General features: G+C 48.3%; 1 protein-coding gene across 8 annotated transcripts in view; it reads left to right on the top strand.

Annotated features, from left to right (window-relative positions):
• PHACTR1 (phosphatase and actin regulator 1) overlaps positions 1-14,404 on the top strand; it is a 307,440-nt gene that overhangs the window by 95,736 nt on the left and 197,300 nt on the right. For all 8 annotated transcript variants that reach the window (XR_007152213.1, XM_047859034.1, XM_047859038.1 and 5 more), the window contains exon 2: positions 2,732-2,896. Coding sequence is in view for 7 of the 8 variants with exons in the window: in XM_047859034.1 (XP_047714990.1) it covers positions 2,732-2,896 (165 nt within the window). In the remaining variant the exon portion in view is untranslated. The remainder of the gene's footprint in view (positions 1-2,731; positions 2,897-14,404) is intronic.

The raw sequence follows: 14,404 nt of genomic DNA, 5'->3' as shown, positions 1-14,404 counted from the left end.
GATTCAGTATATAATCTCTTCCTTCAGCAAACCTTTCATAGAAGATATTTCAGGATGGCTACATTTGGAGCAGTCTCAAACTGGGTACTTTAAAATTTTTTATCTATTGTGTCTTAGATTAGAGAATCAAAAGAAAGGTAGAAACTCTCCCAACCAAGGGCAGATACCAAGATGGGCTCAAACTCGTGCATGTATTTTCAGTGGTGTATGATGGCCTATTGGGGTCTGCAGATCCCAGGATGGGACCGTTGCTGAGCGAGACTTCCATTTTGGCTACCGTGTGTGTTGAGGGAGAAACTAGCAGATAATTCTGGGCAAGCCACTCAGATGGAGGTTCCAGAGGCCAAGACAGAAAGTCAGAACCCTCTACTGTAAGTTGCGGGAAGCCACCGAAAACTTCTGGGAAAAGCAGGCTTCTGGAAGAGTCCTCTCGCGATAGTGTAAAATATAGGTTGGGGCGCCTGGGTGGCTCCGTCAGTTAAGCATCTGACTTTGGCTCAGGTCATGATCTTGTGGTTCGTGAGTTCGAGCCCCACGTCGGGCTCGCTGTGGTCAGCACAGAGCCCACTTCGGATCCTCTGTCCCCCTCTCTGTCTCTGCCCCTTCCTCACTTGCATTCTCTCTCTCAAAAATGAACATTTTTTTTTCATTAAAAAAATAAATAGGTTTGAAAGCTGGAGACTGGGGTTGGGAATGTAGGTTTGGAGTCTTGCAAAATCTGGACGAGCAACACTCATTAGAGACGAAGGAAAGAAACAAGGAAACAAGGTGATGGATGTGAAGGAGAAAGTGATCTTGTGAAAATCAAATCACTGGACTGTCTCAACTTTGCTTCTTTCCTGGACACAAAAAACCCTTAGTGTGTAATTTCCACATTTGGAAATTATCCGGCTTGCACCCTTACCATTATATTTCTCGTGGGGGCTTGGCTTCCAAGGCTGATCTCCCTATAGCGACTCAGCTACTGAGCATTGTTGAAGAAGCACCCACCCAAGCAGCAGATACCATTTAAAGAGAATGATTTCCGGGGTGCCTGAGTGGCTCAGTCAGTGAAGCGTCCGACTTTGGTTCAGCTCATGATCTCGCCGTCTGTGAGTTTGAGCCCCGCGTCGGGCTCCGTGCTGACAGCTCGGAGCCTGGAGCCTGCTTCGGATTCTGTGTCTCCCTCGCTCTCTGCCCCTCCCCCACTCATGCTCTATCTCTCTCTTTCAAAAATAAACATTAAAAAAAAAAAGGAGCTGCCATGCACGTAACCATGGAGTCAGAGGTTTAAGGGCCATCACTTTGCAACACGTCCACATTGTTGCTGCCCTCGACACCAAACCTGCACCTTCCCTGTGTTCCCTGTTTCCGTCAGCGAAGGGGGTCACTCTACTGGCGTGAGTCTGGCCGTTAGGAATGATCTATCTCCTGTCCCTCGGGCCCTCCCACTATGTCCTGTTGGTTTCACTCCCCGACATCTCCCAGATACATCTACTTCCCTTCAGTCTTGCTGTCAGGAGCCTTTGCCAACCTGTCCTCTCTGTCACCAAGCACACCGCCTGGCACATGGTGGAGATGTGAGTCTCTTGAGTTAAAACCGTCTCAGGCAGACTACCAGGCCGTGAGATGGAGCTTCGGAGGAAGCCTGTGTTGCCAAAGCCTGCGTGATTTTTCCGAAGATGGTGATAGAGGCCCAACAGAGTGGTTTTGGATCAGTCCCATGGCTCTAGATGTAGCCTGACTTTCTAGAACAGTGAGTGTCTCTCACCCTCCTGATTTTGCCAAGGGGAGTATTATTATTATTTTTTTCTAATTCTTTCTGTCTTAGAAAGTCAAACCTGGGTATATGTCCCTCACTGGGGTATGCAGATTCTCACATAAGTTGGAAAAGAGTTGCGTCTTCACAAGTGATGAAGGAGGTCAAGGTGATTGTGACCTCTAAGGAAGGTGTCCACTGGGCGTTATGAGTTTGAAGGTCATCGTGTCCTCACATGTGAAGTTACTGGGATTAATCCAGGTGTCCCCTCAAGTCAGTCTCCGATCCCGATTTCTAAGAATCTTTATTATTATTATTATTATTATTATTATTATTATTATTATTAAAGCAAAACACCAGGAACAAAAAACCCTAGAGGAACTAGAGCAGTTGTAAAGTCTGCTGAAGGGTGAGTGATTCTACAATGCGTCCATCCAAGGTAGAGACACTCACTCAACAGATTCCAGTGCTGCTTTGGTTCTGGGCAAAGCAGGAAGGAGAGTCATGGCAGTGGAGACACTGGCGTTGAAACAGACAGCTGGTCAATGCTTTCTCTCCCTCCTCTGGTCTCAGCAGACAGTGTTACAGCGATGGCATCTGCCCAGTCTTATGTGAGATCTTGCTGGACCAGGCTTTCCACAGGCTGTCACTTGACTCTTTCTAATGCCCTCTTTCCTGCCTCGTTGGGGAATCTTGATGTGTCAAGAGGGTTTGTTCCCGCCACCTCATTGACCTCTTCCTCTGGTGTGCATTGAGGTTGGGTAAATTTGGGGGTGCCCCAGATCCTCAGGGTTCCGACGGACCGTCTCCAGCCTTTAGAACCCGTCAGTGTGACTTCCAACCCACGAGGCAGAAAAGAGAAACGGAGCCTCAGTCATGTGGTTTCTGTTATCTGTAACCATGGAAAAGGCTGGCCATCTGTGAGGATCCCATTTTAACACTTTTTTTCCCCCCCCTCCCTCTCTATTTCCATCTCTTTCTCGGGGAAAACAGCGGAGGAAGTGGAGAGGCTGGCGGCCATGCGTTCTGACTCCCTCGTGCCAGGTACCCACACCCCACCCATCCGGAGGAGGAGTAAGTTTGCCAACCTGGGGAGGATTTTCAAGCCCTGGAAGTGGAGGAAGAAGAAAAGTGAAAAGTTCAAACACACATCTGCAGGTAAGATTATTTTTTTTTCCTTCGTTTCGCATGGGGAGTTTGTTGACTTCAACTCTGTATGTTAATTAGTAGAATTTAATTATTGTGAGCTGTCTGAACCAAAGGAAGGAAAATCAAGCCCTAGAATCGCTCCTGTGTTTAATAATTCTGCAGGGCGATTGGAAATGGCTTTTGGATCCCTGTGTGTTTTCTTGCATCTCAGGTTTTTGGTTGTTGTGTTTTCAATCGGCCACTTGTATTGGATCTATAAATATGGGCTTAGAACTCCACCTTTTCTGGGGTAGAATGCTTTCTTTCCACCCCTGAGAATCTGTTTCTCATTGTTCACCCTTATTTTTACTGCTCCTGTGAAAATCGGCACACAGCAGAAAATAAGTTCTATATGGTCTTTGGCAGATGAGAGTAGGTGATGCCATGGTGGAAAAATCTTGAATGAATGATTATTGGACATGGCAGGAAAACACAGGAGAATGGAGACAGAGATCACGGTAATGGCAGAGACAGCTTAATGGGCAGCAAAGGGATCGGAGGAAAGTCAGCACCGCTGAGGAGTACAGAGCAGAGACTCCGGGGTCAGACTGTGTGGGTTCAAGCCCCAGCTCTGATACTTGGTAGTTACGTGACCTTGCCCAGTTTATTCAACTCTGTACCTCAGTTTTCCCATCTGTAAAAGAGGGATAAGAATAGTACTTTACGTGACTTAAAATTATGAGTTTATGTGGCATGCTATGTGGATATATTTTAAATGAGTGGGAGTGTGCAGAGGGAAGTGTATACGGGAAGAGGTCTGATTTCACCCTGTCGGACTTGAAGGAAGATGACGGAACAGCTACGCAGACGCTTTTTCTGTTCGTTTTGTTCTGATCTTGCTCAGTGAATGCCCGGGTCATTCCAGGCCTACACTCCAGGGCTTTATTTCCTCCTTCCTCTTCATCCTCAAAAACTCAACCCATCCTCTCCCCTCCTCAGGATCATCACCTCCCCTCCTCCTTTTCCTCACCCCCACGACTAACCCTCGAGTAGGAGATGGGGTGCTTGTTGTACCTGAGCTGGAGTCCACAGATCTGGGAGTTTTAACGCTAAGTGCTTTGGGGAACCCGAAAGAGAATAGCGAACACAGGAAAGTTGCAAAAAGTCTTGAAATCTTTTTGTCTTTTAAAATGTTTGTCTCTGTTTGAGGGAGAGTGAGCCCGAGCAGGGGAGGGGCGGGGAGGGAGAGGACAGAGGATCCAGGGCGGGGCTCTGCGCTGACAGCAGAGAGCCCGACGCGGGGCTCGAACTCACAGACCACGAGACCATGACCTGAGCCACAGTTGGACGCCTGACCAACTGAACCACCCAGGTGCCCCCAAAAGTCTTGACATCTTAAACAGTTCTCGTGGACATCTCAAGTTCGTGTTTTCTGACTCTTCCTTCGATGGAAGCTCCAATGCCCCTGTTGCTAGAATAAGTTGATTCTTGAGATTAGAGCGAACCTCTGAACTCCGTGAATCTCTAAACTGTCATCCCTGGGACGGAGCCCCTTCACGTGACTTTGTTCTGCACCCTCGTGGTCATTGCACAGCTGTACTAAAACCTGGAGGCCTTTCATGAATTTCTAACCGCTACTGAGAGACTGACGGGCAAGCAGAAACCTCAGTGGGAGACTCCCCCGTGTCCACCCAGCCGGGGTGAGACTAGATCATGGCCTCCGAGAGGAGAAATCTTAAATATATCCTTTAGGCACGGTGAGGTGTAAGGCACTTGAACAAGAAAGAAAAAGGGAGCGTTCTGTAAGCACTGGAAAAAATAACCGTTTCCACGAGATTCCTTATGACGGTCTTCCTGACTTGGCTGTGGAAAATGGCTTATAATAAAACAAACATGCAATTAACGAATGGCCATTCGTCAGCACGAATCCCCTAATGAGGGTGTTGGTAGATGCCTTTCCTCCCGGCAAATCAAGAGCTTTGTTTTGTCCATTTGGCAAGACCTTAAGGTAAAGCTTGGATGCTTCCTGCATGCAAAGATCAGGCGTGCTGACTTCTTCGGGATGTTGGAAAACTAGTCCTTTGACAGATGCAAAAACAGTGACATCACATTACTCACGGACCATGAAAAGGTTGAGCACTTTGTTCATTTAGGGGAGGAAGAAAAAACAAACACAAGACGGGCAGAGTTGCAGTTTGAATCGTTCTTATCATTAACTATTCTTAGCAAGTTCTTATCATCCCTCTGGCCTAACTGATTAACTTGGCAATTGAATGCGGTATTTGTATGTAGTGTTGTTTTTTTTTTTCTTTAAGAGACATTCAGCTCCTAAAGTAGAAAAGGTAGAGGGATGTACTGTGGAATATCTTTATATCCAAATAGATGGATGGGTACATGAATGAGTGAAACTATTCCAGTTTAAAGAAAAAAAAGTCGAGGTTTACACTTCAGTATACTTTGTACTTAACTGGATAAGGAAAATATTATTCCTCATTTTTGGAAAGGAGAAACTTGTGCCAATTCTTGGCCCAGAGGAGGAAAAAAAAAAATGCAGCATAAGGGCTCATAAGATGATAAATTGTATGTATATTCAAGTAGGAGTTGAAAGTGCACACTTTTCCTACGAGTCGATAAGAGTCAAACGTTACGTATACAAGAGGGTCGGTTGATGATGGGATTGTTAACGGTCGGCCAGTTTTAGCTGGTGTGCATAGATTTGTATGTGTGCAGAGATATTGTTCTTTCCTATATCAGATAATGTCCACAGTTTTAACTACAGAGAAGAAGTCCGTATGTTACATCCATTTTATGCGTTTGTATTTCAAATTGCGCTCTTAAAAAATATATGAAAAGGACATTAACGTAGCCCATAGTTGGCCTGTTTTTATTTCCACAGTGAAGTGCCCTTATAATTTGCCATAATTAGCTATCCTGTGGTTTCCCGGGTCTCAGGTTAGTGTCTGTGCATAGCACATCTTCAGAGACATGCCCAGAAATCTTCCTTTGTAAGTTGTATAACAGGAAGGAAACTACATTGGAAAATTATGATGTCAACGTTTTCCTCAATTTTGGCATCAACAATTGCATGGATTTTTTTTGAAGTGTGTTTATTTTGAGAGAGAGAGAGAGAGAGAGAGAGAGAGAGCAGGGGAGGGGCAGAGAGAGAGGGAGCGTGAGAATCCCCAGCCGGCTCCGCGCTGTCAGCTCGGAGCCCGACATGGGGGCTGGAACTCATGAACCGTGAGATCGTGACCTGAGCCGAAACCAAGAGTCAGACGTTTAACCCACCGAGCCCCCCGGGCGCCCCCACGATTGCCTGAATCTTTCGAAGATCTCCACATCTCACGCCGCTCATACAGCCTTCCTATTCCAGGCGGAAGGGCAGTGTCCTGACAAGGCCTGCAGCCCCACGACCCCGACCTGCGCTCTGGGTGGGGGTGAAAACACTGGAACATCACCATGCCATGACATAGGGAGACAACAGTAATGGATAGACCGTAAAATAAGGGTCCCCCTGGAGGTGAACTTTACCAGCTTTGCAGCCTGTCCTCAGAGGCCGTGCCCAGGGCCTGCCAGGCAGTCAGCCTGGCACACCCAGCTTCTTCCGTGGAGTCAGCAGTGCTGGCCACGGCTGCTCTGGGAACAAAGACAAGCGATAGCCCCCCTGAAGTAGAACAGACCAGCGGCTCCCCAAAATAGTCCACTGCAACCGTCTTGTCCAAATTCCTTGAAAATGAGGACTGTATTTATAGAGAAATAGAACTGGCAGGGATAAACTATGAAGATGCCACCGAATTATGCTTTTATTTCCTCTTGACAGAAAATCACAAGCTGCGGGGGGTTGGCCCTGAAAATCTACAACGTGCCAAAATTCCCTTTGTGCTTCTAAGCTTTTCTTTGTACCTAGGGCCTTGAGCAACGTGATATTTTTAAAAATTAAGAAAAAAGATTTACAGAGTGTTACTGAATACCTACGCATACTGAAACTGTACCTGCTCTGGGGATATGACGGTGAGCGAAACCAGACCTTGTCCGTGACCTTGTGGCACGCACGGTGTAGTGGGGGGAGGCAGGCGATCAAAACAGAAGGATACAAGGTAGGATCGCAGTTGTGGTTAAGGGCAGTGAAGGAGAGGTACTCATTTGGGAGAAGGAGAGGGAAATTTGGCTCAGTCTGAGGGCTCAAAGAAACTGTCCTGAGGAAGAGAAATTTGAGCTGAAATCCGGGAGAGGAGCAAGAATCTAGAAAATGAGCCCTCCAGGGGCACCTGGGTGCCTCAGTCGGTTTAGCATCTGATTTCGGCTCAGGTCATGATCTCATGGTTCACGAGTTTGAGCCCCCCATCGTGCTCTTGTGCTGAGAGCTCAGAGCCTGGAGTCTGCTTCGGATTCTGTGTCTGCCCCTCTCTGCCCCTTCCCCTCTCACACTCTGACTCCCTCTCTCTCAAAAATAAACAAACATTAAAAAAAAAAGTTTTAAAAAAGGAAATTGAGCACTCCAGGCAGCAAAACAGCCTGTGCAAAGGCCCTGTGGTAGAAGAAATAGAGATGAACTGGCTGGGAAAGCAAGAAAGACCAGTGGCTAGGGAATTAGAGAGCCAGGAGTGTGATATCCGCGGAGGCTGGAGAGGTCACCAAAGGGTGGACTGTCACTGGGCCTTCATCCTGCACAGCAAATGAGACAAGGGTATGAGTGGCCCCAGGAAGACCACTTAGGCCACGTGCAGATGACAGTAACCTGGACTAATATTTGCTAGTAGAAGTAGATGAATTTGGGTGTTATAAGGGACAAGTGACAGGACTTAATGACAAGTTGGATTTAGGAGGGAGACAGAGAGAAAGGTCATGTTTGATACTCTAGTGGTGGGTTAGGGGGTATGGTCATAGCCTTTCCTGAGACGAGTATTTTGGGAGAGTGGCAGGTTTGAAGGAGTGGGGGAGGGTGTGTGCGTCATTGGCGGGGGGGGGGGGGGGGAGATGGAATTCTGATTGCAGGTTAGATTTGAGTCGGTTTTGTGATGTCTAAAGTCGGGAGTTGATTATGTGGAATGCAACGAAGACGTCTGCACTGGGTCCATAAATCTTGGGTCTTTGCACATCCGTGTTAATTAGAGTGATGCCCATGTAGGAAATGGTCTAAGGAACTAGTATAGAATAGAAAGAATGGAAAGAAAACACGGCCAAAGACAGTCTTAAAGACAAAGGAAGAGTATCATTACTAGTGACCGAAAGAGGAGTATGAACTTACAAAGGAGAATCGAAAGGCAGTGACTTTGACGTATTTCACTTCGCATCATACCCTCTCGCTCCATCCGTGTTGCTGCACATGGCAGATCTTTCTTTTTTTTTATGTTATTTTATCATAAACATTTTTTAATGTTTATTTTATGTTATTTTTTTGAGAGAGAGGGAGAGAGAGAACAGGGAGAAGCAGAGAGAGGGAGACAGAATCCGAAGCAGGCTCCAGGCTCTGAGCCGTCAGCACAGGACCTAACGCGGGGCTTGAACTCACAAATCGCGAGATCATGACCTGAGCCGAAGTCAGACGCTCAACTGACGGAGCCGCCCAGGCGCCCCAGATCTCCTTCTTTTTATGGCTGAGTAATGGTCCATTGTATACGTACACCCCGTCTTCTTTATCCATCCATCTATCCACGGACAGTTTGGCTGCTTCCATGTCTTGGCCGTTGTACACAACACTGCAATAAACTTGTGGATGCACGTATCTTTTCAAATTAGTGGTTTCGTTTTCCTTGGGTAGATGTTCAGTAGTGGATTACTGGATCATAGGGCATTTCTATTTTTTTTTCTTAGATTTTATGTTTAATCTCTAGACCCAATGTGGGGCTTGAACTCACAACCGTGAGATCAAGAGTCGCATGCTCTACTGACTGAGCCAGGCAGGTGGCCCAGTATTTCTACTTTTAATTTTTTGCGGAACCTCCATACCGTTTTCCACAGTGGCTGTACCAGTGTACGTCCCCCGCAACAGAGCACAAGGGTTTTTTTTTGCTTCGGTTGTTTGCTTAGTCACTTTGGCAGGTGTAAGGTGATAATCTCATAGTTTTAATTGGCATTTCCCTGGGGTGATGGGTGATGTTGAGTATCTTTTCTTGTGTCTGTTGGCCATCTCCATGGGTTTTTTGGGGAAAATGTCTCTTCGGGTCCTCTGCCCCTTTTTTAATTGGCGGTTGTCAAAGGGTGAGGTGGGGGTGGGGGTGGGTGAAATAGATAAAGGGGATCAGGTGCTTATCTTGATGGGCGCCCCGAAATGTAACATGACGTTGTACACCTGAACGTAACCTAGCACCGTATGGTTGCACTTCAATTAAAATTTTTTTTTCCAACATTTATTTATTTTTGGGACAGAGAGAGACAGAGCATGAACGGGGGAGGGGCAGAGAGAGAGGGAGACACAGAATCGGAAACAGGCTCCAGGCTCTGAGCCATCAGCCCAGAGCCTGACGCGGGGCTCGAACTCACCGGCCGCGAGATCGTGACCTGGCTGAAGTCGGACGCTTAACCGACTGCGCCGCCCAGGCGCCCCATGCACTTCGATTTAAAAAAAAAGAGAGAAGGCGGTGGCTAGAGAGGTAGGAGGAAAAACAGAAGAATGTGGTGTGACAGGAGCCAGGAGTGGAAAATGTTTCAAGGAGGGTGTGATGAGCCACGTTCAGTGCCGTGGGGGGGCTGGGGCGGTACGGAAGAACATTGTCTGGTGTGGGTGATTCTGATCAGCTGGAGCTCATCCTTGATAACTTAGCAAAAGCTGTTTGGGTGGATTATTTGGGGGAGAGATGTCAGATTAGTGTGGAGTGAGAACTTCATAGAAAACGGGGGAAGATGGGAGTGAGCTTTCGGAGGAGTCTGGCTGTGAAATAGGAAGAAGACATAGTACAGGAGAGATGCTGGAAGAGACGTACGCATGTCCACGGGGGCTTGTGCGTGTGCTTGGGTTGCGAGGGGCTGTCTGTGTGTGCCTTCTGATTGGTTGTCATCGCACAGGGAAAGTGACATAAGGGTGAGAAGCGGGCGTGAGGGATCCGGTAGAGAGGACGAGGAGGAAGATAGACGAGACGAGGCGGGTGGGTGGGGTGCTGAGAAGCTAGGGGCAGAGGGGGGATACAAGACACAGATTGCAGGGCTCGAATCAGCAAAGGCATGGAAACTCCCGCGTGAAATAACCAGGCCACCAGAGGGTCTGGCGGCACAGGGCGGGAGTCCGGCTTGACCCCGTCTGGGGGCTGCTCTTTTCCAGATAATAAGTCTGCTCATTTCTTCATGGGGAGGGGAGGACAGGGACGTGCAGAGTCAGGCCAATTTCAGATTAGGACTCTACGTGGCACCAGTGACTGCTTCAGTGGCTTTGGCTGTCCAAGTACAGCCCTGGATGAGGTAGACAGTTGGGTCCATCAAGTGCTGGCATTTTGCCAGGTGGATGGAGAAGGGGGGCGGGGAGCAGAGGCGATTCGGGCATCTGTATTCGTTTCCCAGGGCTGCAGTAACAAATCACTACACGCTTGTGGCTTAGAACTACAGCAACATGTTGTCTCACAGTTCTGAAGGTCCAGAGTCCAAAATCAAGGTGTTAGCAAGGCTGGTTCCTCCTGGAAGCTGGGGGCGGTGCGGTGGGAGTGGTGGTGTAAATGTTCCATGCCTTTCTCCTAGCTCCTGGTGGCTGCTGGGCTGTCCTCAGCCAGCTGTCCCTTGGCTTGTAGCTCCAGCACTCCAGTCCCTGCCTCTGTCTGCCCATGGCCTTTCCCCCGTGTCTCTCTGTGTCACCGGGGCCCCCTCTCCTTTCTCTTAGAAAAACATCAGACATTGGATCCTCTATCCAGGATCATCTTGAATCATCCAGGGACCTCTAACTCCATAATACCTGCAAAGACCTTATTTCTAAATGAGGTCACACACATGGGCACGGTGTTAGGGCTTAAACACGTCTTTTGTGTGGAGACAGTTTAACCCGCTACAGTATTGACTCTGGATTGGATGAAAAAGCAAAGGCCCAGTGAATTGAACCCAGTGAGAAAAGTGCATAGACTTTAGGTTCCAAGGGAGTCGAATTTGAAAACAATCCGTGGGACCGGTTGCCAGAAGCACGCTAGAACGGCAGGAGTCTCTGGGTACACAGCTGTGTCTTGAATTGGGGATGTTCAAAGTAGACCTAAAACACAGACTAAAACCACGGAACTGGTGGCTGAGGTGGAGGAATAAGTCAGGAAATTGTTTAAAATGTGGTAAACGATCCGATCCACTAATAGACACACATATCTTAATTGCCAAATTTTGTGCTGATTTAACTTGCCGTCTTTAATGGTGGAACAAAAGGAAGGGCGCCTGGGTGGCTTAGTCGGTCAACTGACCAACGCTCGATTTTGGCTCAGGTCATGATCTCATGGTTTGTGAGTTCGAGCCCTGTGTTGGGCTCCATGCTGGGCAAGGAGTCTGCTTGAGATTCTCTCTCGCCCTCACCCCCTCCCCTGTTTGTGTATGTACACCCTTTCTCTCTCTCTCTCTCTCTCTCTCTCTCTCTCTCTCTCTCTCTGTCTCTGTCTCAAATAATAAATCAACTTAAAAAAAATAAATGGGGGGGCGCCTGGGTGGCTTAGTCGGTTGGGCGGCCAACTTTGGCTCAGGTCATGATCTCATGGTTCATGAGTTCGAGCCCCACGTCGGGCTCTGTGCTGAAAGCTCGGAGCCTGGAGCCTGCTTCAGAATCTGTGACTCCCCCTCTCTCTGTCCCCAGCTCATGCTCTGTCTCTGTCTCTCAAAAAAAATAAATAAACAAAAAAAGAAAAAAACATTTAAAAATAAATAAATAAATGGAACTTTTCTCTTTGGTTTTAGCATTCAACTAATTACTGACCTAACATTTTCTTAGAAAGATTCTCTATTTTCTTTTTCCAAAGTGAGGTGTTTCAGTCCATCACACCTTTAAAGGACCACAATCCGATTCATAGAGAATCAGAGGTTGCTTTTTAACCATTCACTGCAACTTTGGGCACGTCTACCTCCTTAGTGTTGGGCTAAGGCCACAACTTAGCAATGAGGGGTAATTGATGACCTGGTCCCCAGTCACATGACCGGGGACCCGTGAATCCTGGCAGCAGTCTGTTGGTGTGAGCCCCCCTAACTGCTAGCAGTAGTGAAGGGCCAGGCCTGAATACACTGGAAACTCCCCTCATGTTCGTGACGGGGTCCAGGAATAGCCCACACGCTTTTGCCCAGCGTTTTCCGTACAACACGATACTGGGGTCATGGTGTCCTTGGGCGGGACACTTGCAGGCAGTCTCGTGAGCACGGAGCTCCTCTCCCTGAGCCCATCTGCCCTTCTGCGGTAGGTTCTCCTCACTCCAAAGCTCCCAGCCCAACAAGAGCCAGCCCTGAAGCCTGGCTTGTTAGCTCACTACTTCATCTGGTTGCTGGCTGCCCTTTCCCTCAGCGCCGGACTCTGCTTCCTTTATTTCTTGCACCAATTCACCAGAGTCATTGATGACATTAGGAATCACTAGTCTCCAGGAATCCCTTCCTGGCAAGCCCGTATCTCTGGAAGTGTTGCTCTTTGAATAACACTCCTTGGGTAATGAAGATCATCTAAATTGGAATTGGATTCCGCCTTTGGACTTGGTGTGACGGGCTTCTGAGCTCTTCAGAAGGAGCCTGTCGCTGAGATCCGGGGTGGTTGGTTGGCAGGTGAACCCCATGCTGCCAGTTCCTGTCCACTAGGGATTCCTAGCTTGTCCTGTGATAAGGGCAGTGCATATGCTTCTTGGAGGAGAGAGAGAAACCCTACGGTTTTCACGGAGGCTTACGTCGACATCCTTTTGTAGCATAGGATTAAAGAGCACCGTTAGCAAATGGAATCACTGCCTCTATATCCAGCATAAGACCAGCTCTGCCCACTGTAAGGGCCCTGGGGACCATCGCTGGCACAGCTCTGGAGCGGGAAGTTCGTATTCGTCCCACTCAGGCAGAGGGGTGAAATCGGTATATTGCAAACATTGATGCTGTTGAACGGACACATGTGCCCTTGCGAGAGAGATGGCATAGGCCTTCGTACCCTAACGTCAGTGGTCCCGTGGAGTCCCCGTTTCAAACTAACAAGGTAATGTTATCTACTTGGTCAGAGCTTAGGTTTTTAAACGTCTGTGAGCCGTGGAGGGTTCAGTAAGGATAGCAGCTTGGCAGGTTGCATTGATTTATGTGCCAGGCACTGCCATTATCCCCCAAAATACCACAAGTAGATATCTGACCCGTGCCTCCCAAAGGTTGTGATCTTGAGGGAAAAATAGATAATAAAACCAGCAATTACAGTCAAGTGTCTGTGATATTAGAGGAGACACACGGGGACTCCAGGAACTCACATTCGACAGGGGTGCCTGGGTGGCTCAGTCAGTTAAGTGTCCGACTTCAACTCATGTCGTGATCTTGTGGTTCATGAGTTCGAGCCCGGCGTCGGGCTCTGTGCTGACAGCTCAGATTCTGGAGCCTGCTTCGGATTCTGTGTCTCCCTCTCTCTCTGCCTCTCTCAAAAATAAACATAAAAAAAAAAACCCTCAAATTAGACAAACCCAGCTGAGTTACAAGTTACCAGGACAGGTGCCCCAGAGAAATGGTTGTTTAACCAAGGCCTGAGGCGATGAATGTGAGGAAGTCTTCTCTCCTGGTGGAAAGAAAAGTGTGGGAGCGTCTGGAGAAGAGAGGAGGAGAGATTGCCAATCCACAGCTTAAAAGAGAGGCTTGGCTTTGAGAAGGATTGCTGAGGGGGAGAAGCAGAGAGTAGTGAAACATGAGGAGAAAGAAGGATCTGCAAGGATCTGCTCGTGAAGGGCCTCACGGGGTCTCTTACGGAGTCTGGACTTGACCTCAGTGCCGCATCCTGCTGAAGCCGTTGGAGGACTTGCCTTTTAGCAAGATCATTCTTCGAGCCTGGGCACAGTTTGGAGTGCGACCAAACGTTGTCGTCAGCTTCATAATATAACTGCTTGTGTGTATTTGTGGAATGAGATGAGACTGTGATACGCTTAAGGAGACCCCTCCTTGCTCTCACGGAATCAAGTGGGATTTTGAGCATTCCTGTTGATGTGGGTCACAAGGATGCTGTTGGTGGGAGGAAGCAGGTGGTTGGTTGTAAGGCTGGGGAAAGATGAAGACAGTCCCAGACTAGGATGGGGGCATTAGGCACCGAAGACTGTGGACCGGTGCAAGAGATCTTTGGGAGACAGAATGAGCACAGGTCGGATGGGGAGGGTGAGGGAAGAGGAAAGCACCAGTCTGGCTTCTCACCGAGTAGTAAGATGGGTAGAGGCGCCACTCACTCCATCGGGGACACCGAAGATGAGTGGGTTGGTGGGGGAATTGATTGACTTCGGGGTAGGGTGGCTTTCATGTGCTTCCAAGATGCCCAAGATAGAAGGCTACTGGATGTAGAGAACTGAGATCAGGAGAGATCTGGAAGTCATGCGTGCCTGCTTATTCGTTTAAAGCCCTGGGGTGGGAACTCCAAGGTGAAGATACAAAGTGAGAAGCATAGAA

This window comes from Prionailurus viverrinus, chromosome B2 (assembly GCF_022837055.1).
Source record: "Prionailurus viverrinus isolate Anna chromosome B2, UM_Priviv_1.0, whole genome shotgun sequence".
NCBI lineage: Eukaryota > Metazoa > Chordata > Mammalia > Carnivora > Felidae > Prionailurus > Prionailurus viverrinus.
Note: the sequence above shows the minus strand (reverse complement) of the source record. Positions and strands in the feature narration are given on the sequence as shown.